At 42.1% G+C, this 26,012-nt stretch overlaps 1 protein-coding gene across 3 annotated transcripts in view; it reads left to right on the plus strand.

Moving 5' to 3' along the window:
* Positions 1-26,012, plus strand: part of znf507 (zinc finger protein 507) — a 65,942-nt gene that overhangs the window by 12,932 nt on the left and 26,998 nt on the right. For 2 of the 3 annotated variants that reach the window (XM_041192004.1, XM_041192006.1), the window contains exons 2-4: positions 13,990-16,347; positions 16,959-17,070; positions 22,688-22,799. In XM_041192004.1, coding sequence (XP_041047938.1) covers positions 14,053-16,347; positions 16,959-17,070; positions 22,688-22,799 — 2,519 coding nt within the window. In that variant the 5' untranslated portion in view covers positions 13,990-14,052. Of the gene's footprint in view, positions 1-7,538; positions 7,597-13,989; positions 16,348-16,958; positions 17,071-22,687; positions 22,800-26,012 lie in introns of those variants that run through there. The other variant, XM_041192005.1, reaches the window with a different exon arrangement.

The raw sequence follows: 26,012 nt of genomic DNA on the forward strand, positions 1-26,012 counted from the left end.
GGTGGGGGGGTGGTTTGGGTGGGGGGAGAGAGAGAGAAGTGGAGGGGGTTGGTGTGGTTGTAGGGACAAACAAGCAGTGATAGAAGCAGATCATCAAAAGATGTCACAAACAACAGAACAAAAGAACACATAGGTATTAAGGTTGGTGATATTATCTAAACGAATGTGCTAATTAAGAATGGATGGTAGGGCACTCAAGGTATAGCTCTAGTGGGGGTGGGGGTAGCATAAAAGATTTAAAAATATTTAAAAATAATGGAAATAGGTGGGAAAAGAAAAATCTATATAATTTATTGGAAAAAACAAAAGGAAGGGGGAAACAGAAAGGGGGTGGGGATGGAGGAGGGAGCTCAAGACCTAAAGTTGTTGAATTCAATATTCAGTCCGGAAGGCTGTAAAGTGCCTAGTCGGAAGATGAGGTGTTGTTCCTCCAGTTTGCGTTGGGCTTCACTGGAACAATGCAACAAGCCAAGGACAGACATGTGGGCAAGAGAGCAGGGTGGAGTGTTAAAATGGCAAGCGACAGGGAGGTTTGGGTCATTCTTGCGGACAGACCGCAGGTGTTCTGCAAAGCGGTCGCCCAGTTTACGTTTGGTCTCTCCAATGTAGAGGAGACCACATTGGGAGCAACGAATGCAGTAGACTAAGTTGGGGGAAATGCAAGTGAAATGCTGCTTCACTTGAAAGGAGTGTTTGGGCCCTTGGACAGTGAGGAGAGAGGAAGTGAAGGGGCAGGTGTTGCATCTTTTGTGTGGGCATGGGGTGGTGCCATAGGAGGGGGTTGAGGAGTAGGGGGTGATGGAGGAGTGGACCAGGGTGTCCCGGAGGGAACGATCCCTACGGAATGCCGATAGGGGGGGTGAAGGGAAGATGTGTTTGGTGGTGGCATCATGCTGGAGTTGGCGGAAATGGCGGAGGATGATCCTTTGAATGCGGAGGCTGGTGGGGTGATAAGTGAGGACAAGGGGGACCCTATCATGTTTCTGGGAGGGAGGAGAAGGCGTGAGGGCGGATGCGCGGGAGATGGGCCGGACACGGTTGAGGGCCCTGTCAACGACCGTGGGTGGAAAACCTTGGTTAAGGAAGAAGGAGGACATGTCAGAGGAACTGTTTTTGAAGGTAGCATCATCGGAACAGATTCGACGGAGGCGAAGGAACTGAGAGAATGGGATGGAGTCCTTACAGGAAGCGGGGTGTGAGGAGCTGTAGTCGAGGTAGCTGTGGGAGTCGGTGGGTTTGTAATGGATATTGGTGGACAGTCTATCACCAGAGATTGAGACAGAGGTGTCAAGGAAGGGAAGGGAAGTGTCAGAGATGGACCACGTGAAAATGATGGAGGGGTGGAGATTGGAAGCAAAATTAATAAATTTTTCCAAGTCCCAACGAGAGCATAAAGCAGCACCGAAGTAATCATCGATGTACCGGAGAAAGAGTTGTGGAAGGGGTCCGGAGTAGGACTGGAACAAGGAATGTTCCATATATCCCTTAAAGAGACAGGCATAGCTGGGGCCCATGCGGGTACCCATTGCCACACCTTTTATTTGGAGGAAATGAGAGGAGTTGAAGGAGAAATTGTTCAGTGTGAGAACAAGTTCAGCCAGATGGAGGAGAGTAGTGGTGGATGGGAATTATTCGGGCCTCTGTTCGAGGAAGAAGCTAAGGGCCCTCAGACCATCTGGTGGGGGATGGAGGTGTAGAGGGATTGGACGTCCATGGTGAAGAGGAAGCGGTTGGGGCCAGGGAACTGGAAATTGTTGATCTGACATAAGGTGTCAGAGGAATCACGGATGTAGGTGGGAAGGGACTGGACAAGGGGAGAGAGAAAGGAGTCAAGATAACGAGAAATGAGTTCTGTGGGGCAGGAGCAAGCTGAGACAATCAGTCTACCGGGGCAGTTCTGTTTGTGGATTTTGGGTTAGAGATAGAAGCGGGCCGTCCAAGGTTGGGCGACTATCAGGTTGGAAGCTGTGGGAGGAAGATCCCCAGAGGAGATGAGGTCAGTGACAGTCCTGGAAACAATGGCTTGATGTTCAGTGGTGGGGTCATGGTCCAGGGAGAGGTAGGAGGAAGTGTCTACGAGTTGACACTCAGCCTCCATGAGGTAGAGGTCCGTGCGCCAGATAACAACAGCACCACCCTTGTCAGCGGGTTTGATGACAATGTCAGGGTTAGACCTGAGAGAATGGAGTGCAGTAAGTTCAGAGAGAGAGAGATTAGAATGAGTGAGAGGAGCAGAGAAATTGAGACGACTAATGTCGTGCCACATTTACCTATTTTCCCAACAGTTATCTAAGCAGCTGTGGTCTTAGCATGAGTTTAAAAGGTGCACGTAAAATCGTGACTGTACAGCCAATGAACAGACTGGAAAATCTGCTACATATTCATTGATGCCAACTCCTGGAGTTGCAGCAGAGCAATTAACTTTTAAAAGGTAGCCTGAAATAGAAAGCTGCATAAATGGAAGTAAATTCTGCACTTGTATTGCTACTTGCTTCTGTTATTGACTATTATACAACTACCACAGGAAGTATTTCTGGTTTGCAATTTCCATGCCCACCCTACTCCTGAAATGGGAAATGAAGAGCCCTTGTCACAAACAAAAATGTATCCATCCTTTCATACTATACTTAGAATCCTGGTTATCTGGAATAGCTAAGTTAACAGTGGTATGGATGAGGGTTTCAGCAGCAGATAAACCAGAGGTAGGCAGGGAACTACACACTCTTTCTGATGGAATGTGGAATTATAACTTCAGTTCAAGGATAGACAGGATGCCTAGGTTGGAAGAAGCCTGATTCAGGCTGAGACAGTGGCTAGAAATGAGAATAGTCAGTGGCAAGCATCAAAAACAATGGTTTTGCTATTACCAGTAGTTAGCTAATATAAATTGTAGCTTATCCAAGGCTGGATGTTAGGCAGGACAGAGATGGTGAAGTGCTCAAGAAAGGAAAGGTTGTGGCAAGGTAAAGCTTGGTAACATCAAAATACATTTGGAAGCTACCCCAAAATTTGCAGATGATGATTGCAAGGAGAATTATGTAGTGAAGAGAAGAGGCAGGAGTGGATCATTTCAAGACTTTGGAGATGGGGAAAGAAGTCATTACTGGAGATGCTCTGCCTGTGATCTGTTAAGTAAGAGTGGAAATAAGCATGGATGTCCTTCTGAACTTGGACAATGGAAGAGAGAGTAGGGGAAGAAGAATGTTGAAGGGGATTGTAACCTTTGATATGCTCAGCTACCAGAACATTTGTGGATAAAGGATAATGTACGACAATCATAGTCATTGAGAATGTCATTCTTGAGTTTGGATAGGGCCTTTCAATTGAAGAGAAACCACAGGTAGGGAATTGGGATTTCTCAGAATTATAGAACTTTTCCAGTGTAGAAGGAAGCCATTCAGCCCACAAAGTCTGAAAAAGAATTCTACTTAGTCCCATTCCCCTGCCCTTTCACTGTAACTTTGCACATTCATTCTTATCAGATAGCAATCCAATTACCTTTTGAAAACCTCAATCCAACCTGCTTCCACCACCTTCTCAAGAAGACCATTCCAGACTCCAGCCACCCTCTGGATGAAAATATTTTTCCTTGCATCACTTTTACTCCCTTTGCTAATTATTTTGAACCTGTGCTCTCTTGAGTGGGAACAGTTTTTCTCTATTTGCCCTGTCCATACTGCTCAGGATCTTGAATACCTCTATCAAGTCTCCTCTCAGCTTTCTTTTCTCCAAGGAAAACAGTCCCAACCTCTCAATCTATCCTCCTAGCTACAGTTATTTATTCCTGGAATCATTCTTGTGAATCTCTTTTGTACTCTCTCTACTGCCTTCATATCCTCCCTCAAGTATGGCACCCAGAACTGAACGCAGTACTCCAGATGAGGCCTAACTAATGTCTTTTATAAGTTCAACAAGACCTCCTTACTATTGTACTCAATGCCCCTATTAATAAATTCTAAGATACTATATGCTTATTAACTGGTCTCTCAACATGCCCTGCCATCTTCAATATGTACATATATACCAAGGTCCCTCTGTTCCTGCACCTCCTTTAGAGTTTTTCCTTTAATGGATATTGTCTTTCCATATTCTTTCTGCCAAAATGAATTACTTCACACTTTTCTGCATTGAACTTGATCTGTCACTTGTCTGTCCAACCACCAACATGTTGATGTCCTCTTGAAGTTCAAGACTTGTCATCACGGTTGACAATGTTTTCAATCTTCGTATCATCTGCAAATTTTGATATCACACCCGGAACACAATAGCTTAGGTCATTAATATAAATCGGGAAGAGCAAGGATCCCTACGCTAACCCCTGGGAAACTCCACTACAAACCTTCCTCCAACCTGAAAAACAACAATTTATCACTATTCTTCTGTTTCCTGTCGCTCAGCCAATTTCTTATCTAAGTGCCTACTTTCCCTTTTGTTCCATGAGCTAGAATTTTGCGCACAAGCCTGTTGTGTGGCATTGTATCAAATGCCTTTCGAAAATCTATATACACCACATCAACAGCATTTCCCATGTCAACCTTCTCTGTTACCTCCTCAAAAAGCTAGTTAAACATTATTTTCTCTTAATGGATCCATGCTGGCTTTGCTTAATTATCCTGCACTTGTCTAAGTGACTATTGATTTTGTCCCAAACTATAGTTTCCAGAAATTTTCCTATCACTGAAGTCAGATTGGCTGGTCTGTAGTTGCTGGCTTTATCTTTACACCCTTTCTTGAACAAAGGTGTAATATTCACAATTCTCCAGTCCTCTAGCACCACCTTTGTGTCTAAGGAAGACTGGAACATTATCACAAGTGCCTCTGCAATTTTCCCTCAGTCCCCTTGAAAGCACCTCATCCGTTCTTGGTACTTTATCAATTTTTAGTAAAGATAGCCTTTCTAACACATCCTTTTTCTCAATTGTAAATTCTTCTAATGTACCAGTTACCTCCTCTCTCTCCTCGGCTTGGGTAGCATCTTCCTCCTTTGTAAAGATAGATCCAAAGTACTCGTTTAATACCTCCACCGTTTTTTTTGCCTCCACGTGCAAGTCCCTTTTTTTATCCCTAATCGGCCCTACTCTTTCTTTTACCACCCTTGTGTTATTTATTGACTTATAGAAGACCATGGGATTCCCTTTCATGTTAGCTGCCAGTCTCTTTTCATGCTCTCCTTGCTTGTCTTATTAATTTGTTCACTTTCCCTCTGGTCCTCTATATTCAGCCTGATTTTCTACCTGACATCTGCTGTACACGCTCTTCTTCCTTTTCAGCTTCACCTGTCTCGTCATCCAGGCACTCTGGATTTATTTGTCCTCCCTTCCACCTTGAAGGGAACATACCTTGACATTGCCTGCAACATCTTTTCTTTTTGATTCATTTGATTCCAACTCACTCAACTCAGATGCATTCTCATCCCATCGAAATTGGCTTCGCTCCAATTAATTATCCCTGCTTTGGATTGTTCCTTGACCTTTTCCATGGCCAACCTAAATCGTATGATATAATGGTCACTGATCCCAAATGCTCCCCCATTGTTATTTGATTTACTTGGGCCGACTCATTCCCCAGAACCAGGTCCAATAGTGCCAGCCCTCTCATTGGACTGGAAACATACTGCTGCAGAAAATTATAATTCCAGGAACTCATGCCCCTCTTGTCCTTTTGCATTATTCCTATCCCAAGCAATTCGATTCACTCCACCTGATAAGAATTGGCTGAAGGCACTGGATACTGCAGAGGCTACAGGCCCTCACAATAATCCAGCAATAGTACTAAAGACTTGTGCTCCAGAACTTGCCGCGCCCCTAGCTATCTTTTTCCAGTACAGCTACAACACTGGCATCTACCGTTATGTGGAAAATTGCCCAGGTATGTCTTGTACACAAAAAGCAGGACAAATCCAACCCAGCCAATTACCGCCCCATCAGTCTGCTCTCGATCATCAGTAAAGTAATGGAAGGGGCCATCAACAGTGCTATCAAGCAGCACTTGCTTAGCAATAACATGCTCACTGAGGAACCATCTCGCTCAACAGAATCCAAAAATGGAAAAGTGGTCAGAGCGCAAGATAGCCTCTGGGGATTCCTGCATTACCTGCCTGTTTCTCTTAGATACTCTGGCGGTCACCCATTCTGCCAGGGCCACTCAGCCACTGACCTCATTATAGACTTGGTTCAAACATGGACAAAAGAGCTGAAGTCCTGAGGTGAGATGAGAGAGACTGCCTTTGACATCATGGCAGCATTTGACCGAGTGTGACATCAAGGACCACGAACAAAACTGGCGTCAATGGAAATCAGAGGGAAAACTCTGCTGGTTGGAGTCATACCTCGCACAAAGGAAGATGGTTGTGGTTATTGGAGGTCAGTCATCTCAGCTCCAGGACATCACTGCAGGAGTTCGTCAGGGTGGTGTCCTAAGCCCAACCATCTTCAGCTGCTTCATCAATGACCTTCCTTCCATCATAAGGTCAGAAGTGGGGATGTTCGCTGATGATTGCACAATGTTCAGCACCACTCACAACTCTTCAGATACTGAAGCAGTCCGTGTCCAAATGCAGCAAGACTTGGACAGTATCCAGGCTTAAGTTGACAACTGGCAAGTAATATTCACGCCACACAAGTGTCAGGGAATGACCATCTCCAACAAGAGAGAATCTAACCATCACCCCTTGATATTCAATGGCATTACCATCACTGAATCCCCCACTATCAACATCCTGGGGGTTACCATTGACCAGAAACTGAACTGGACTAGCCATATAAATGCTGTGGCTACAAGAGCAGGTCAGAGGCCAGGAATCCTGCGACAAGTAATTCACCTCCTGACTCCCCAAAGCATGTCCACCATCAACAAGGCACAAGTCAGGAGTGTGATGGAATACTCCCCACTGGATGAGTGCAGCTCCCATAACACTCGAGAAGTTGGACACCACCCAGAACAAAGCAGCCCACTTGATTGGCACCATACCCACAAACATTCACTCCCTCCAACACTGATGCACAGCAGCAACAGTGTGTACCATCTCCAAGATGCACTGCAGGAATTCACCAAGGCACCTTGGATAACACCGTCCGAACTTACTACCTAGAAGGACAAAGGCAGTAGATAGATGGGAACACTGCCACCTGGAGGTTCCTATCCAAGTAACTCACCATCCTGACTTGGAAATATATCGCCGTGCCTTCACTGTCGCTGGGTCAAAATCCTGGAACTTCCTTCCTAACAGCACTGTGGATGTACCTACACCACATGTACTGCAGTGTTTCAAGAAGGCAGCTCAGTACCACCTTCTCAAGGGCAAGCGGGGATAAGCAATAAATGCTGGCCCTGCCAGTGAAGCCCACATCCCGTGAATGAATTTTTAAAAAATGGATAATTGAAATCCTATTATAATTACTCTAATTCTTGCACCTCTTTTTAATTTCTTTCCAAATTTGTTTCTCTGCAGTTCTTCCACTATCCAAGTAACTCACCGTCCTGACTTGGAAATATATCGCCGCGCCTTCACTGTCGCTGGGTCAAAATCCTGGAACTTCCTTGGAATGGTGCTATCCAAGGTGCCTTGGTGAATTCCTGCAGTGCATCTTGGAGATGGTACACACCGTTGCTACTGTGCGTCAATGGTGGAGGGAGTGAATGTTTGTGGGTGTGGTGCCAATCAAGTGGGCTGCTTTGTTCTGGGTGGTCTATATATTACACTGATCAATATTATTGCACCTTTCTCATTCCTTACCTCTAACCAGAGGGGTTCCGTCATTGACCCCTCTAGAACATCCTCTCTCCGGTACTATAAAGCCATCTTTAACCAATATTGCCATTCCCCCCCCCCCCCCCCCCCCCCCCCACTTCCTTTCCCACTTTTCCTACCTCTCCTAAACATCCTGTACCCAGAAACATTTAATGCTCAGTCCTGCCCTTCTTTGAGCCAGGTCTCCGTTATAACAATAATAACATAATTTCATTTGTCAACCTGTGCCTGTAGTTCATCAATCGTATTAACTGTACTCCATGCATTCACATACATGCACATTAGCTCTGATTTAGGCTTTACTTTCCCCCTTACTCTGACTCCATCTAATGGCTTACTATTGCCTCTAATTCTATCAAACTCTCCAACTATTCATTTTACCTTGATATTACTTTCAGATATATTGTCATTATCAGTTAATACTTCCCACTGCCTGTTTTTTGCCTCTTCACTCTGAATTTCCCCTCAATCTAGTTCAAATCCTCCCTAACACCATGAGCAAACCTCCCTGCAAGGACAGTCATCCCAGTCCTGTTAAGGTGTAATCTGTCCTATAGCTCTTCCACTCTTTCTCCTCCCCTCCTGTGCAACTGAGCCACCTGTGGTGTCATGAACTTGGATCTTACTACAGCCTTCTGAGGAACCATCTCGCTCACCAGAATCCAAAATGGAAAAGTGGTTAGAGCGCAAGATAGCCTCGGAGATTCCTGCATTACCTGCCTGTTTCTCTTAGATACTCTGGCGGTCACCCATTCTCTCTCCACCTGTATACTACTTAGCCGAGGTGTGACCACCTTTCTAAACGTGCTATCCACCACAGTGACTCCAGTCGCCGCTCAAATTTTTAAAATGTATCCTTTCGGGGATGTGGGTATCGCTGGCAAGGCCAACATTTGTTGCTCATCCCCAATTGCCCTTGAACCGAGAGGCTTGCTACACCATTTCAGAGGGTGTGGGTCTGTTGTGGGTTACATGTAGGCCAGACCAGATAAGAATAACAGATTTCTTTCTCTAAAGGACATTAGTGAACCAGATGGTTTTTCCGCCAATGGTTTCATGGTAACGTTTACTGAGACTTGCTTTTCAATTCCAGATTATTTGGATTTAAATTCCACCAGCAGCCATAGTGGGATTTGAACCCTTGTCCCTAGCTTCTGGATTATAGTCCAGTGACATAACCAAGTACGCCACCACCATCAGACCGCCCAAGTTCCACAGCTCGGAGCTCAAGCTTCTGCAGCTGGTGACACTTCCTGCAGACGTAGCCATTGAGGGCACCTTGTGCCTGCACAACTTCCTACTCATTCCATGTGGCTGAGCTGTACTGACATACCTTAAACTTTATATAAAGTGTTTACCACAGTATTGTATAATATAATAACTCACCTGTCACTCACCAATCGTCTCCTCTGTGCTAAATCCGGAAAGGCCTTTTCTTACCAGCCAATCAACTTACGGGGACTCCTGTGATGTCACTTTTAGATTTTTATCTTAAACTCCCAGCTCTCTCTCTCTCTGCTGCTTTAAGCTCTCGGACCTCTCCAGTTAATTAACAGTTACTGATTAACCTACTCCTGCTGCACCAAAGTGAAAATCAAATGCTGGAGGCTGAAAAAGATTAGAAGAAAGGAGCACCCCCACCCCGGCCTCCCTCAGCAAGCTCCCAACTCACAAGCTGTACTTCTTGCAATAAACCCTACCTAAAGCACCTGTTTCCCCCGTGCTCCGAATTCCCACTTTGAATCAAACTACCAAGTACTCACTCTGTCTCCGCCTCACTCAGTTGTAGTCTCCCTTCTACCTTATTCTCTTTAATTGTAAGGTTCCTGATACCTCCATTAGGCTATTTAGTTTATCCACCATTGCTGCAACACCTGCAGACACTTTTGCAGTTTTTTATATTTAGCTAATTTGCAACTAAGACTTCATTTTTAAACAAAACTTTTACAAGGACTTTTTACCACTTTCATTTTATTTTATTAAATTTGTTATACAGTAACAGCTTGATATTAGCTCCATACTCTTCACATGTATTTTCAGTTGGTTACGAAAACATTAGGTTTAGGGGCTGCCTTGAGAACTCAAGGAATATAAAAAGCAGCCAACTGAGGCTGCTCAGTTTCAGTTACTGGCTGTTTACCCAGAATAAGTGAGTGTCTTTTCTACGGAATCAAACTGTTTCCTGCTTGGACAAGAAAATACTCCTCAAGAACCATGGAAGTCTATCCTTCATTCTGTTTTTAAAGATTAAAGACTGTATTTGATGAGTTGTTTGATCTCTGCAGAGGATCATTATGAAATGTGAACTTAAGGCAGATAATTGGATAAGCTTCTGACTAATCGAATGTAAGATTTCAATCATGCCCCCAAATTGAGTAAATAATCTTGGCTTTCTGGAGTTAATTGCATTAATAATTTGTAGAGTCATACATCTTAATGCTTTTCTGTTGGAGGAGAACAAATTCCTCATGCATATATTAATTTTTGCTTTTTTCTTTCTTTCCTCCCTAACCCACTGACTCAAAAAAAATTAGCAATACGTTATCTCTGTAACAATTAGTCCAATTTGCAGGCAAACCCCTTGCTATTGGAAGTGATGGCAAGCTATTTGAGTTCAAATGCATTTAACTAGAAACTAAACACTTAACGGAGTCCCATGTTGTGATTTGCAATCAATGTCCCTTCTGAAGGTGCGTGAGTGCATGGCCAAACAGCAATCTGGAATGAACCGTGCTCAGAACTTTGAGGAATTTCAGTAACTTTTAAAATGCAAGCTGCCTGCAGACAAAAAGAGTAGTGTTCAGAGGTGTTTGGTGCCTATCTAGCGCAAAGAAAATTTATGTGGAATATTAGTTGCAATCCATTTGTAATTATAGTCTTAGAAGAAAAAATATTTTTTAAAAGGAATGTAATATATTAATCCATATCCGAAGTTCTGGCCTGTCCCTATCATATTTGCTTTTGTACTTGAAACAATTGATTTTGCTCTACTAGGCAGACTTTGTTTTAATTATTTTGCTGAGCCAGGCTGCAAAGCATTTCATAATTAGTGTGTATTTAACCGATGGAATTGAAAGGCATTTACAGAGCAAATTAGTCTTTTGGAAGGAAAATAAGAAATAGGAACAGGAGTAGACTATTTGGCCCCTTCAACCTTCTCCACCATTCAACATGATTATAGCTGATCATCTTGTGTTTCGAATTTCACGTTCCCATCTAATCCTGATGACCTTTGATTCCCTTACCTAACAAGAATCTATCTACCTCTGCCTTAAAAAATTTTCAAAGACTGCCTCCACCACCAGTTGTGGCAGAGTTCCAAAGGCACACAACCCTCAACAGAGAAAAAATTTCTCCTCATCTCTGTCCTAAAAGGGTGACCCCTAATTTTAAAACAGTGCCCCTAGTTCTGGACTCACTCAAGAGGAAACATCCTTTCGACATCCACCTTGTCAAGGCTATTCAGGATCTTGTATACTTCATTCAAATCAACCCTGTGCAAAGTAGGAACTCAAAGGAACATCTTCCAATTTAGTGCAAAAGCAGTAGCTCTGTCCTCTGGGTATAGTTGAAATCTAGCTCGAACATGGGCAATAAAAACTTCTGGCAGCTGACATGTATGATACAATGATTATCGCATTCTGGAACAGTTCTCAATCACTAGTCATGAAGCAAAATATTGTGATTCAATATATAATGAAGTGCATCAAAGCAACCTATAAATCCTGTACATCAGAAGAAGTTCCATGAAAGTAGGCAATCCTTTGTTTTGATTGTTATAGTGGATTTATTATTGTGCTCAGTTACAAAAATGTGGCACTTTCTCTACCTATTTACAATTCAATTATTTGAAACAGAAGTAAAAAAACATTTTAAGACACTGCTGGAGGGAACAACAAAATTAAGGAGGAACATGGAGTAAAATTGTTGATTGGGAAGAGCACGAACCTCCAAAGAGAAGTGATTTCTATTTTTTTTAATAAGGAAAGGTCCGAGATAGTTTGGGTACAAATTTGTGATTTTTGAAGAGGAGGAAGATTAACTGGTAATTCCTATGCATGCCCAGAACAAAAAGTGGAAATTGGAATAGAATTCTTTAAACAAATAGAATGTGGTTCAGTTACTCATGCTATCAAATATGATAAACTCACCCGAGTTTTGTGTTGTATGATTTTCCTGTGGCATCATCACCTTTAAAGTAGGAGTCTATTCCAGAAGATTATTATTAAAAAGCAATTAAATAGTTTCATTGTTAAGGTTAGTGTGAAGCATTTCAACAACCCCATTGTTTTAGAACTTTTAACAACTACTATTGTTATAATGACCACCAATTCCTCCTTTAATGGGATTTGTATGATTTTCAGTGTTTAAAACATTTAATTAGGTTGGCAAATTAATCTGGAGTTTGATTACAAAACAAAAATGGTTGAGCATGTAACATTCAATTTACAAATTAGTAAATGCAACTGTCAGCTTCTACATGTATGCTGATGACACCCAGTTCTGCCACAAGCCCACCTCTCTCTATCTATCATTCTTCTGCCTCTGTCCAACATCCAAATTTTGGTAAACACAGTTTACTCCAGCTAACTTCAGAAAGCTGAAAGCCATTGTCTTCACCTTTCACTGCCCTTTCTGGCCCCGTCGCCGGCTAATGTCTCAGTCTGAATCAAAGCGTTAACAACATCTTGAGCTAAACTCCCATCTGCATATCTTCTTCATTGCAAATACACCTTCCATCTTTATAAGATTCTTGTCTTAACACATAGGCCTCCGACACCCTCTGAAGGCCTCTGAAAGAGACCAACCGCAGACTGAGTGACCGCTTTGCGGAACACCTTTGGTCTCTCTACAAGCATGACCCAGACCTTCCTGTCGCGAGCCATTTCAACACACCACCCTGCTCTCATGCCCACATGTCCTTCCTTGGCCTGCTGCAATGTTCCAGTAAAGCTCAATGCAAACTGGAGGAACAGCACTTCACCTTCTGACTAGGCACTTTACAGCCTTCCAGACTTAACATTGAGTTCAACAATTTCAGATCGTGAACTCTCTCCTCCATCCTCACCCCTTTTTGATCCCCTTTTTTCAAATATTTATTTTTTAATTATTATATATTTTTTCCCCACCTATTTCTATTATTATTTTTAAAATTTATTTCCGTTCATTGTTTTATCCCCACCTTTTAGCCTATTATGATCTTTCCTCCCACACTGTCCCCTCCCCCCACCCCACCCCTTACTAGGGCTATCAGTCACTTGCTCATCCTGTTTTCTACTCTTAATCTCACCATTAGCACCTCCTTTAGCCAGTATCACCACCATCAACACCCCTTCAACCTTCTGTTTATGACATCTTTTGCGATCTCTCCTTTGCCTCCACCTATCACTGGCCTTCTATCCAGCTTCACCTGTCCCGTGCCCCTTAAACAGTGTATATTTCACCATATTTCTACTTCTCTTTAGCTCTGAAGAAGAGTCAGTCAGACTCAAAACGTTAATTCTGTCTTTCTTTCCACAAATGCTGTCAGACCTGTTGTGTTTTTCTAGCAATTTTTGTTTTTGTTTCAAATTTCCAGCATCTGCAGTATTTTGCTGAGCCATCTCCAAACTTGACAATTCCAATACTTTCTTGGCAGGCCTCTCACCCTACTTACTTCCTGTAACAATCTACAGCATTACTATCCAGCTCTTCCCTTCCCTCACATTCCGTTCCTCTGACCTTGACTCTTTTCATGTTTTGCGATCCTTTCGCCCCGTTACTAATCGTTGAGCCTTCAGCCACCTAGGACCCACATTTTGGAATTCCATTCCTTAGATCCTTCTGCTTCTTCACCTCCATAAGATTCTCCTAATGTTGCCTTCTTTGACTTGTGCCTTTTTTTTCTAATGACTCCAGAAAAATCATGAGGTGTTTTTCTCTGTTAACTGTGCTATATAAAGGCAAGTTGTCTGTACCTGGACTTGGGTGTATAACAATGAAGTTTGACAATGTAAGCATAGGAAGTTTGAAATCCTTTTTCAAGGAAAGGATTCCCAGAACCTGTTCTTTGTAAACTATGCAGAATTGGAATTGGATCTGGTGAAATATTAAAATATTTAAGCATATGCTTAGCAGGAATTGAAAAAGTAAGTTTTATTTTTAGTATCCACAAAAGTTAATGGTGGTAATGTATGTTCTTCAGAATAATTAACTTATATGTGGATGTTTAAGAGTTAAATGTTTTGTTTCTTTTGTAGGTACACTGGAAAAATCTAGCAGTGGCACACTGTTAATACCAACGCACCAACAGACTGGACAGTATGATTTCAGATGCTGTTGCAGATTCTCAACCACAAAGCCATGGCTGTACAATAAAACATAAGTGTGATGAACATCTCTTGAAGCAGATAGCAACTCATTCGTTTGTGGATAGTAAAATTGTATCAAAAATGGAAAGGTCAGGCTCATTAATTCGGGTTATTGAAAAATTGAGTAAGATTGTGGAGAAAGGAAGATCAAAGCAGTGTTCTCTAGCTGGTCAAAAGAGGCCTTATTCTAGCACCTCTGACACAAAAAGTGCAGCATTTGAGCACGCTGACAGCTGCGAGAACGCAGTCAAAAAACTTGCAGACACAAACGATGATAAATTAAAGGATGACTCCACAGTTAGACAGACCTATTTTAAGACAGAAGATCTGCCTAAGAATTGTAATGGATTAGATCTGAGGACACTTAATTCTGCAACTACAACTGACACTTCAAAGAGCTTCTGTTGTGCTGTCTGTGGCTTTGTTACTGTAGAGCGATCTGTCTTTTATACACATATGCGCAGCCATAACAATATTGAGATCTACACATGCGAACAATGCAACTTTGCCTCTACAGTTTCCAAAGATCTTGTAGAACACAAATATTTGCACAGGAAACTCACTCGATATCAGTGCAATTTATGCAAGTTCAGTTCACTGACTTTCCCACAGTTAAAGGAGCACTTTGAGCAACATGGAAAGTCAAATGAGGTGGTATTGATGTGTTCTGAGTGTTGCTTTGTTTCAAAAAAGGAAGAGGAGCTTGAAGCTCATATTTGGATCCATCTCGAGGATGCACAGATGCAGAGAAAACAGTTGCCACAGGTTCAGCAGCAATTAGAGTCGGGTGCTATAGGTAGGGCAAAATCGGGAAGTGTTGGTTTGGACACTGAACCAGGCTCAAGAAAGTGGTATACATACGACCAGTATGGCATGTATAGATGTTTGATTTGCAGTTACGCCTGTGATCGCCAGCGAATGTTGAAAACGCATGCATGGAAACATGCCGGTGAAGTAGATTGTTCATATCCAATTTTTGAGGAGGTGTGTGAGCCAGCTACCTCAGCAGTTTCTTCTACAGCTCACACAACTCATGAGGATGAACCAATAATTGTTTTTTCACCAACAAATAAATCTGAAAGTGTGCACTGCACTGGTTCAAATCAATTGCAGTTTTGTGGTGTGGCTTCAGTTACTGCAATGAATTCTTTCGATTGCAAAACCTCGCTATCTGAGACAACTGTGAAAGGTTCTGATATTACCTGTTCAAAAGCACCTAGTCCCACAGTAGTGGAGATTATTGAGGAAGAGTCTCTGATACTGGATTGTGAACAGGAAAGCACAATTCCTGATAGCCTTCTTTCCTCAGCACAGAAGATTATTAGCTGCAGTTCTAACAAGGTGGGACATGTCAACGTTATAGTGGAGCGTGTTCCAGGAGCTGGAGACACTGTTCCAGAAAAGCACTTTCTGATTACGCCAGATATTGAAGTTGAGAAGAGACTTATTTCTGAAAAGTCTCACATGATCTATTGCGAAGATTCTTCAGAAATGTATCAACAAAGTAACAGTACAGCTGAAGTGGAAACAGCTGCCTTGGGGTGGAACCCTGAAGAAGGTGATAATGCTTTAAAACCTCCTGAACCTGTGGCAGTTGATGAAAATGTTCCACCAGCACGAAGAAGAACTAATTCTGAATCTTTGAGGCTTCATTCATTGGCTGCTGAAGCTCTTGTTGCAATGCCAACAAGAGCACCAGAATTAATCAGAGCAAATGCTAAAAATCCTGAGCCTGATACAGGGCAGAGAAATATGGAAGTCAGCACTTCCATTTCTCCAGCTCACAGTTATTCTCTAGATGGCACTAGTAATGACTTTCAGCTTGATAAGGCTAAATCTGGTTTTTCTGAAGTACCAATCAAAATGGGCATCAGCATGTCATTACTCACTGTAATTGAAAAATTGAGAGAAAGAACTGACCAAAATGCTTCTGATGAAGATATCCTGAAGGAATTACAGGATAATGCACAATGTCAACCTTCAAATGATCTTAGTTCACCAGGCAACCTAGTGGAGTACGTAGCCAACACAGAGCGGCCTTACCGTTGTCGCCTCTGTCACTATAGCAGTGGTAACAAGGGATACATCAAGCAGCATTTAAGAGTTCACCGTCAACGACAGCCTTACCAGTGTCCAATCTGTGATCATATTGCTGCTGATAGCAATAATCTGGAGAGCCATATGATAAACCACTGCAAGACTAGAATGTATCACTGCAAGCGGTGCAGTGAAGCATTTTATTATAAGGTAAACTGACTTTAATGAAATGGTTTCATTATTTAGATGTGTTATACTTAATGTGTATATATTGAAACTAAAGTAAAACTACAGCCATTTGTTTTAGCTTTGCATATCATTCAAGCTCAGTGATTCAGTAAAGCATTCTCAAAGATGCTGAATTGTTCAAGGTCCAGTTTGGATTGTAATCATTTGTAAATTTGGGGCACTTTTTTAATTAAACTTAAGATTAAGGAACTATTCTATATTTAACAATAGTTTATATTGTGAATTCAGAGGTTTAATCAGATTTTGTTCTTTAAAAAAATCTTATTTAAAAAAGGATGAATTTAACGTAAAATAATTTTATGCCTTTCTGAGAAATTAATTCAGTTTTGATTTTAAAAATGCTCAATATTCTCATTTGGATTAAAGATGTTATAGTATCGTGTCGATGCATACTTTTAAAAATATTCTTTGCTGAATTTAAATCATTGTAATTTGATAAGAGATTACTGAAATGTTTTCTGTTAAGTGAATGATTACCACGTTTAATTTTGGCCCCATGTAGTTTGTTGGATTCGTCCTATGTAAGTATATGGCGAATTGCCTTTTTGACATTCTGAGCAACTTTCTGACAGAGTCAGCTTCGGAACCATGAGTGTGAACAACATGGCCTGTCTGACATTTCTTCAACAAATGATGAAAATACTGACCGTAGTAGAGGAGGAGAAACTGGAAGTACACAAGAGGGTAATATGAATATTTGCATGTATGCATTCTTATGTGCAAAACGTGTCACTAATTGTAGAGATACTTAGATAATTGGATTTTTCTTGGACCTGTAGGTGAAATTAAGAGAATTTATTTCGGAACAGATGGCCTCCTTTCCAACTAGGCATCTGTCCTTTTAGTGCAGAATGTATGGTTGGGAAAAGGGTGCAGATGTCTAAAGTGGAAGAAGTAAGTTACCACTGCAAAGTTTTTATCTGGCCTTGTTTCAACAGTGATAGACTTTCTTAGCCTTTGGCAACATGATATTTGCCCCTTTTGCCAGTTGATTTATCCAGGCTCTATTGTGAGATATTGTTCAGCCTCCTATCCAAGAGTATCAGTGAGGGATATTTTAGCCCCACAGAGATGAGCAGGATAGTGTTGGGGTGGGGTGGTTGTTAAATTGTTCCAAATGTGAAACCTATCTGCCAACCCACTGCAAATGGGTTAACTAGGGTGGATTTGGGATCATCCAAGAACTTACTCTGGACAGGCAGGTCAGTGATCTCAAAATGTTAATGAGGCTGAATTCCTCAAATTTGACAGCTGTTTAAATTTAAATTTGGCTGGGTTCCCAAGGCAGCTGAAAGAAGGCAGGAGTTGCCAGTGCCTGTGCCAGCAGCTGAGTACTTTTCCAACACTACTTGTGGGGAAGAAGGTGCAAGTTTACTTCCCCTACATGAAACAATGTAACTTCATCTGAAACAGATGGAAACGGGTTTGTACTCGAAAGAGTTACATGGTCCATCATGCACACCTGTTATGACTTGCCTCTGATTCCCACAACAGCGTGATCACCCGACCCCCACACGATCTCTACCTCCACCCCCCCTCCCCCACTGTGATTTCTGGCCTACACCTACTTCATTGCACTTTATAGAACCCTCCTCACCCTGAAGATTCCAGATCCCCCTCCCCACTGCGCCACTATTGCCAGACCCCCTTTCCCTCCCCATCACAATCTCCAGTCCCCAGCAGCCCTCATTGCTTTCTTGTGTTGCTGTCTTTCCCACAAAGCGGCCTGACAGTCTTTCAGTCTGGGTGGGAAAGGGAGTTAAAAAAAAAATTCTAATGAGGTCCTGCCCTTAAATTCAGAAAGACCGCTGTGAACCTGGCATTTCAGGACTTGCCAGCTGCTGATACAGTTCACCACCTCTCTGTAAATATCAGATCTAGTGTGCACTGGGAAGATTACGCACACTCTCAAATGTCACAGTAAGAACTTGTAAAGGAGCTTAATTCTAGCTTTTGTTTCACGGAACAATTTCAAGGCCATGTAACTTAAGTATAAATCTCTTTTTATTGTGAGCTCAGAAAGGATGCTGTTGTAGCTGGTTTGAATGTATAAATGCTATTGACTGGATTAATGCCTGCATAAGCTCAAAATTTTAAAATTTTATATGGCTTAATAGACATTTTGTTAGGTTGTCGGAAAATATCTTCAGTTGCTGTACCATTGATTTGAATGTTGCAGTTGGATACGCATATGGAATGCAAATAGGAATACCAGCTGATTGCATAGACTAATTTGTCATCTACAAAATGTGCTGATGCTAGAATTTAAGACCTTTCCTGATATTGCAGTCCAATTATTTTGCTGAATCAAAGGCAACAAGGTCTGCTACAGGAGCTTCTGTAATCTGCAATGAATACTATCCTCTGAATAATTGTGGTCAGTGGCCATGCGGCGTCTCCCTTTCCAGTTCACGTAAAACTATCTAAATCTCTATTAACTATGTTAGGTACTCCAGTACATAATTCAACTTTCCAAAAACACAAATGTTGAGAGTGAACATGGACAAGTCAAGACATCAGAAGTAATGAAAAATTGTTACTTGTTTCAATATAAACATTTCATGTACATACATCAGCTATAGACTTCAGTACGCTATAAGAGTGCTGTTACGGACTACTGAGCAGCAGTGAGCCACAAATTACTTTGCAGGCCCCAATGGAATAATGGCTTCAATATTTTGACAGTCTGATTGGAGACTCATCTCCATTTACGAAAAGCAGGATCATAGCCTTTTTCATGTCTTTTGGAAGAGCATTGGTTTCCTAGCCTTTACTACTGGATGAGGAGTTGATTGATGACTTTGTGTCCAGCTACCTTTTTTGATAGTTACACTGAGATTTCACCCAATCTGAGAGCTATTCAAGATTTTTATTTTGTTGATGGCTTTTTCTGTTTGTCCATATTTGTGGATTTGAATGAATGTTGGCATAAGCACTTAGAGGTTTGGTTCTGTGCAGGAGGACTGAGACATTTATACAGACAATTAACACGCACAAGCAGCTAAATATTCATTTATCTTTAATTGCTCGTTACTTAAAGTAATTCTAACTACAAGTGGCTACTATGCAGTAAAAATTGGGTTGGCAACACTATCCAGCAAAGTTAAATTAAAATTGTGCAATGAGAAGGGGTTAATTAATCATCTTGTTGTGTAGGGTCCTTTAGGGAACAGTGAGCATACCAGGATAGAATCCTTCATGAGGATGGTAAATGAAGTAGTCCGATCTGAAACTAGGGTCCTAAATCTAAACAAAAAAAATTACAAATGTATGAGACATGTGTTGACTAAGATAAATTGGGGAGCTTCATTAAAAGGCAGAATGGTGGATAGTCAATGGCTAACATTTAAGGAACAAATGTATACATTGCAACAGTTATACATTCCTTTCTGGAAAAGAACACAACAGGGAAAGCAGCCAAACCATAGCTAACAAAAGAAATTAAGGATAGTATTAGATCCAAAGAGGAGTCATATAAAGTTGCTAGAAAAAGTAGCAAGCCTGAGGATTGAGAGCTGTTTAGTATTCAGCATAGGACCATGAGATTAATTAAGAGGGGAAAAATTGAGTATGAGAGTAAACTTGCAAGGGACATAAAAGTGGACAGTAAAAGCTTCAAAAATATGTAAAAAGAAAAAGCTTAGTGAAAACAAATGTAGGCCCCTTACAGTCTAAAATGGGAGAATTTATAATAGAGAGCAAGGAAATAGCAGAGCAATTAAACAACTACTTTAGTTCTGCCTTCACAGAGGGAGACACAAATAACTTCCCAGAAATGCTAGGGAACCAATGGTCTAGTGTGAAAGGGGGATTGAAGGAAATTAGTATTACAAAAAAAATAGTACTGGAGAAGTTAATGGGACTGAAGTCCCATAAATCCCCAGGTCTTCATCCTACATCCCAGGGTACAAAAGGGGACTATAGAAATAGTGGATGCATTGGTTGTCATCTTCCAAAATTCTGTGGATTCTGGAACAGTCCCAGCAGATTGCAGCATGGCAAATATAACCCCACTTTTTAAAAAAGGAGGGAGAAAACAGGGAATTACAGACCATTTAGCCAAACATCAGTAGTAGGGACAATGCTAGCGTCTATTATAAAGGATGTGATAACAGTACACTTAGAAATTATTAACAGGATTAGACAAAGTCAACATGGATTTGTGAACTGGAAATCATGTTTGACAAACCTACTGGAGCTTTTTGAGAACATAACTAGTAGAATAGATGAGAGAGAACCAATGGGTGTGGTATATTTGGATTTTCATTAACTTTTGATAAAGTCCTACATAAGAGGTTAATGTGCAGAGTTAAAGCACATGGGATTGGGAGTAATATATTGGCATGGATTGAGAATTGGTTAGTAGATGGGAAGCAGAGAGTAGGAATAAATGGGTCGTTTTCAGAGTGGCAGGTGGTGACTGCTGACGTACCACAGCGATCAGTGCTTGGGCCCCAGCCATTCACAATACATTTCAATTATTTGGATGAGGGAACCAAATGTAATGGCCTGTAATTTGCATGCTCCCCAGTGTTGGATTTGGGGGGGTACCCCAAAGATGCACTGGGGAATCCCTTTGGCAAGTTCCCAGGTATGGGTTTACACGGCAATTGCCCAAAAGTGCTGACGTCCTCTGAACAATTGCACTGCACTGGGAACCATCTGAAAATGCAATTTAAATTGCAAACTTCGATGGTTCTGCTGGGGTTATACCAATAGTTACCCAGAAAAAGTTAGAAGAATTAAAACCTCTTCTAACTTCTGGGTAACTATTTAAATACCCAGACCAACCCCACAGGACTCCCCCACACCCCTGCCATCCCCCTCCCCAACCTCTAACAATCTCACCTCCCCCTGCCCCTGACATTGGATCCCCCCCCCCGCCCAATCTCCAACCCTGATCCCCACCCTCCCGAACCTCAGACCCCGAACACCTCAACCTCAGACCCCCCTGTCCTCCGAATGCCCCCCTCCCCTCAACCTCTGGAGCCTCCCCGACTTCCAGACACTCTCCCCCCACCAACCATCAGAAACCCCCCTCTGACCTCCAGACACCCCCCCTCCCCCAATCCCTGAACACACATCCCACCCCACCCACCCCCAATCTCCAGACACACACACCCACCCCAATCGTTGAAAGCAAGCATGCAGGCACAGCAAGCTGTTAAGAAGGCAAATGATATTTTGGCCTTCATTACAAGAAGGTTTGAGTATAGGAGCAAGGATGCCTTACTGCAGATGTATCTGTCCTTGGTGAGACCACACCTGGAGCATTGTGTGCAGCTTTGGTCTCCTTACCTAAGAACAGATACGCTTGCCATAAAGTGAGTGCAGTGAAGGTTCACCAGACTGATTACTGGGATGGCAGGATTGTCATATGAGGAGAGATTAGGTCAACTAGGCCTGTATTCACTGGGGGTTTAGAAGAGTGAGAGGGGATCTCATTGAAACGTATAAAATTCTGACAGGGCTGGACAGATTGGATGCATGGATAATGCTTCCTCCGGCTGGGGAGTGTCTAGAACAAGGGGTCACAGTCTCAGGATACGGGGTAGGCTATTTAGGACTGAGATGAGGAGAAACTTTTTCACTCAGAGTGATGAACCTGTGGAATTTTCTACCACAGAAGACTGTGGAGGCCAAGTCACTGAATATATTTAAGAAGGAAATAGTTAGATTGCTGGACTCTAAAGGCGTATGGGGCGAGAGCAGGGGTATGGTGTTGAGATAGAGGATCAGCCATGATCATATTGAATGGCAGAGCAGGCTTGAAGGGCCGAATGACCTACTTATGCTCCTATTTTTTATGTTTCTACAACGATAGCTTCCTTTACTTTCTATCCAAAACTATTTTTTTCAAGCGTTCCTGGATGTTGACCCCGTCTTAAAATGTTGGGCATCCCAGTGTAGCTCTAGCATCCTGAACTGACTATTGTACAACGATGAGCAAGCCTGTTGAAGATTGATATTTACAACAATATTCCTGCTGGCATGAATCTGAGGATGGTAGCAGAAAACCTGTGTACCATTGAGATTGATTAGCTTTATTTTCTGTACTTTATGCTTATATTTAACCACCACCCTGCCACCTACCACCACCACCACCCCACAAAAGGATAGTACCAGCAAGCCCTGACAGTGTCCTGTATAAACACAATTGTATATGCATTAAATAATGAAAAGATACCTACATCAAATGGAAAGCATATTTATAAATCTTGATTATATTGACATCTTGCCAATTCTAAACTAATATCCTCAACAATTCTTAGTATTAATTTTTTGACTCCTTTTTATCTAGAAATGCTGTCACCTCAGAAATTGTACAAGTGTGATGTGTGTGACTACACAAGTTCAACATATGTTGGTGTAAGAAACCACAGAAGAATCCACAACTCTGATAGACCTTACAGGTTTGTGCACTCAAAAAATCTAGCAAGGTACCTTGCTCAATTTTGTAAGCATAGATGTGAATGCATTAGGCCAGATTTTCATAGAATCGATGAATCATAGAATGATACAATACAGAAGGAGGCATTCAGCTCATTATGCCTGTGTTGCTTGTTTGGTAGAGCTATCCAACTAGTCATATTCCCCTACTCTTTCTTCGTAGCCCCAATTTTTTTTTTTTGCCTTCAATTATTTATCCAATTCCTCCTTAAGAGCTACTTTTGAATCTGCTTCCACCTCCCTTTCAGTCAGTGTATTCCAGAAAACAACAGCTTGCTGTATAAAACAAGTTTCCTCATGTCACCTTTGGTTCTTTTGCCTGTGTCCTTAAATGTGTCCTTTTGTTACTCGCCGTTCTACCATTCGAAACAGTTTCTTGTTTACCCTATCAAAACCATTCATGTTCAAAACCAATCTATCATATCTCCTCTTGACTTTCTCTGCTCTAAGGAGAACAATGCCAGCTCTCCACATAGCTGGTACCAATCTAGTAAAACTGTTCTATATCCTCGTTAAGACCTTGACATCCTTAAAGTATGATGCCCAGAATTGAACAAAATACTGCAGCTGAGGCCTAACCAGTGTTTTATGCAGAATTAGCATAATTTTCTTGCTTCTGTACCACATACCATTATTAATAAAGCTAAGAATCCCACTGCTTTTTTTAACAGCTTTTTCAACTTATCCTGCTCCCTTCAAAGATTTATGTACATGCACCCCAGATACCTGTTCCTGCATTCGCTTTAAAGCTGCATCATTTAGTTAATATTTGCCTCATCTCATTCTTCCTACCAAAATGTATAATTTCACATTTCCTTGCCTTAAATTTCATCTGTCATGTGGCTAGTCATTTCACTAGCCTGACTATATCCTTGTTGCTAACTACATTCGAGTTTCATGTTATCTGCAAACTTTCAAATTATTTCCCATCTATCGAAGTCCGGTTCATTAATATATATTAAAAAGAACAGTGGTCCTAATACTGACTTCTCAGAAACACCACTGCACACTTCCCTTCAATCAAAAAACTACTATTCACCACTGTTCTCTGCTTTCTTCCTCTTAGTCTGTAACCACACTGCTACCGTCTCTTCAATCCAGTGCGCTTCAATTTTGCCAACAAGTTGCTGAAAAAATAACACTGTCTGAATGACACGGACTGATTTTTCACTTGCAAATCAGCTAGCAATTTAAGAGGTACCCCATGAATTATGAATCAACCATAAGTTGCTGGGCAGTTAGCTTTGCTCTACCATCAGCTTCGCAAAAACTGCATCCAGCACATAACCTCCTGTGTTTTTCACAAGGCTGCTGCATTTGCACACTAATTGACCATTCAATTCACCACTGAAAGTTAAGCCTAGTAATTAAGTGTAAATACCCTGTTAACAATGTGAAATTTATTAATGACCATCAAATAACCAGTCTTGCACAAAAGTGACGCTCAGTTTGTGTTCCACCAGAGCCACTCAGCTCCTGACCTCATTACAGCCTTGGTTCAAACAGGGACAAAAGAACTGAACTCCCGAGGTGGGAGTGACTGCCCTTGACATCAAGGCAGCATTTGACCGAGTGTGGCATCAAGGAGCCCTAGCAAAATTTGGAGTCACTGGGGGAAAACTCTCCACTAGTTGGAGTCATTCCTAGCACAAAGGAAGATGGTTGTGGTTTTTGGAGATCAGTTATCTCAGCTCCAGGACATCACTCCAGGAGTTCCTCAGGGTAGTGTCCTAGGCATCTTCAGCTGCTTCATCAATGACCTTCCATCATAAGGTCAGGAGTGGGGATTTTCGCTGATGATTGCACAACGTTCAGCACCATTCACGTCTCCTCAGATACTGAAGCAGTCCATGTCTAAATGTAGCAAGACCTGGACAACATCCATGCTTGGGCTGACAAGTATCAAGTTACATTTGCACCACACAAGTGCCAGGCAATCACCATGTCCAACAAGAGAGAATCCAACCATTGCCCCTTGATGTTCAATGGCATTACCATTACTGAAACCCCCACTATCAACATCCTGGGGTTACCATTGACCAGAAACTGAACTGGTCTAGCCATAAAATACTGTGGCTACAAGAGCAGTTCAGAGGCTAGGAATCCTGTGACAAGTAACTCAACTCCTGACTTCCCAAATCCTGTTCACCATCTGCAAGGCACAAATCAGGAGCGTGATGGAATACTTCCCACGTGCCTGGATGAGTACAGCTCCCACAACACTGAAGAAGCTTGACACTGTCCAGGACAAAGCAGTCCACTTGATTGGCACCACAACCACAAACATTCCCTCCCTCCACCACTGATGCACAGTAGCAGCAGTGTGTACCATCGACAAGAGGCACTGCAGGAATTCACCAAGGCTCCTTCGACAGCACCTTCCAAACCCACAACTACTACCATCTAGAAGGACAACGGCAGCAAATAAATGGGAACACCACCACCTGTAAGTTCCCCTCCAAGTCACTCATCATCCTGACCTGGAAATATATCACCGTTCCTTCACTGTCACTGGGTCAATACCCTAGAATTCCCTTCCTAACAACACAGTGGGTGCACCTACACCACATGGACTACAGCGGTTCAAGAAGGCAGCTTACCACCACCTTCTCAAGGTCAACTGGGGATGGGCAGTAAATGCTGGCTCAGCCAGCGAAGCCCACATCCTGTGAATGAACAGAAAAATGTTTTTTATTATAACTGTGGAGTCTCACTCCTTCAGGTTGTGAATTGTTTTACAAGGTTTTACTATCAAATTTAAAATTCTTAAATCTACTTAAATTCTTAAATCTAAATTCTTAAATCTATTTCCTCTCTGTCTCTTTGGACGGAATCTTCCACTCCCACCAATAGTGGGAATCATGGTTGGTGGGGGCACTTATTTGGCATGAGTCAAAAAATTAGTTTCCTGACGGAATGTTCTCTCAACTTTCAAGGCGGATAGAGTTTCCTGATGAGCAATGTCAGGAACCTCTTTTGCATTCATTAGCATCCATTAGCATCTTATGAACACTCATTATAAGGCCAACTCGCTGGAATCACATTCCCCCTCCAAATTAAGTTCCCTGCAAGTGAATTATTGTGAAGTATTTTGCCACCTCTTAACAATTAAGAAAACACACGCACACACACACACACACCCCTACACCTGCTTCTGAACCCCAGCTTCCCGTGTA

This window comes from Carcharodon carcharias, chromosome 7, assembly GCF_017639515.1.
Source record: "Carcharodon carcharias isolate sCarCar2 chromosome 7, sCarCar2.pri, whole genome shotgun sequence".
NCBI lineage: Eukaryota > Metazoa > Chordata > Chondrichthyes > Lamniformes > Lamnidae > Carcharodon > Carcharodon carcharias.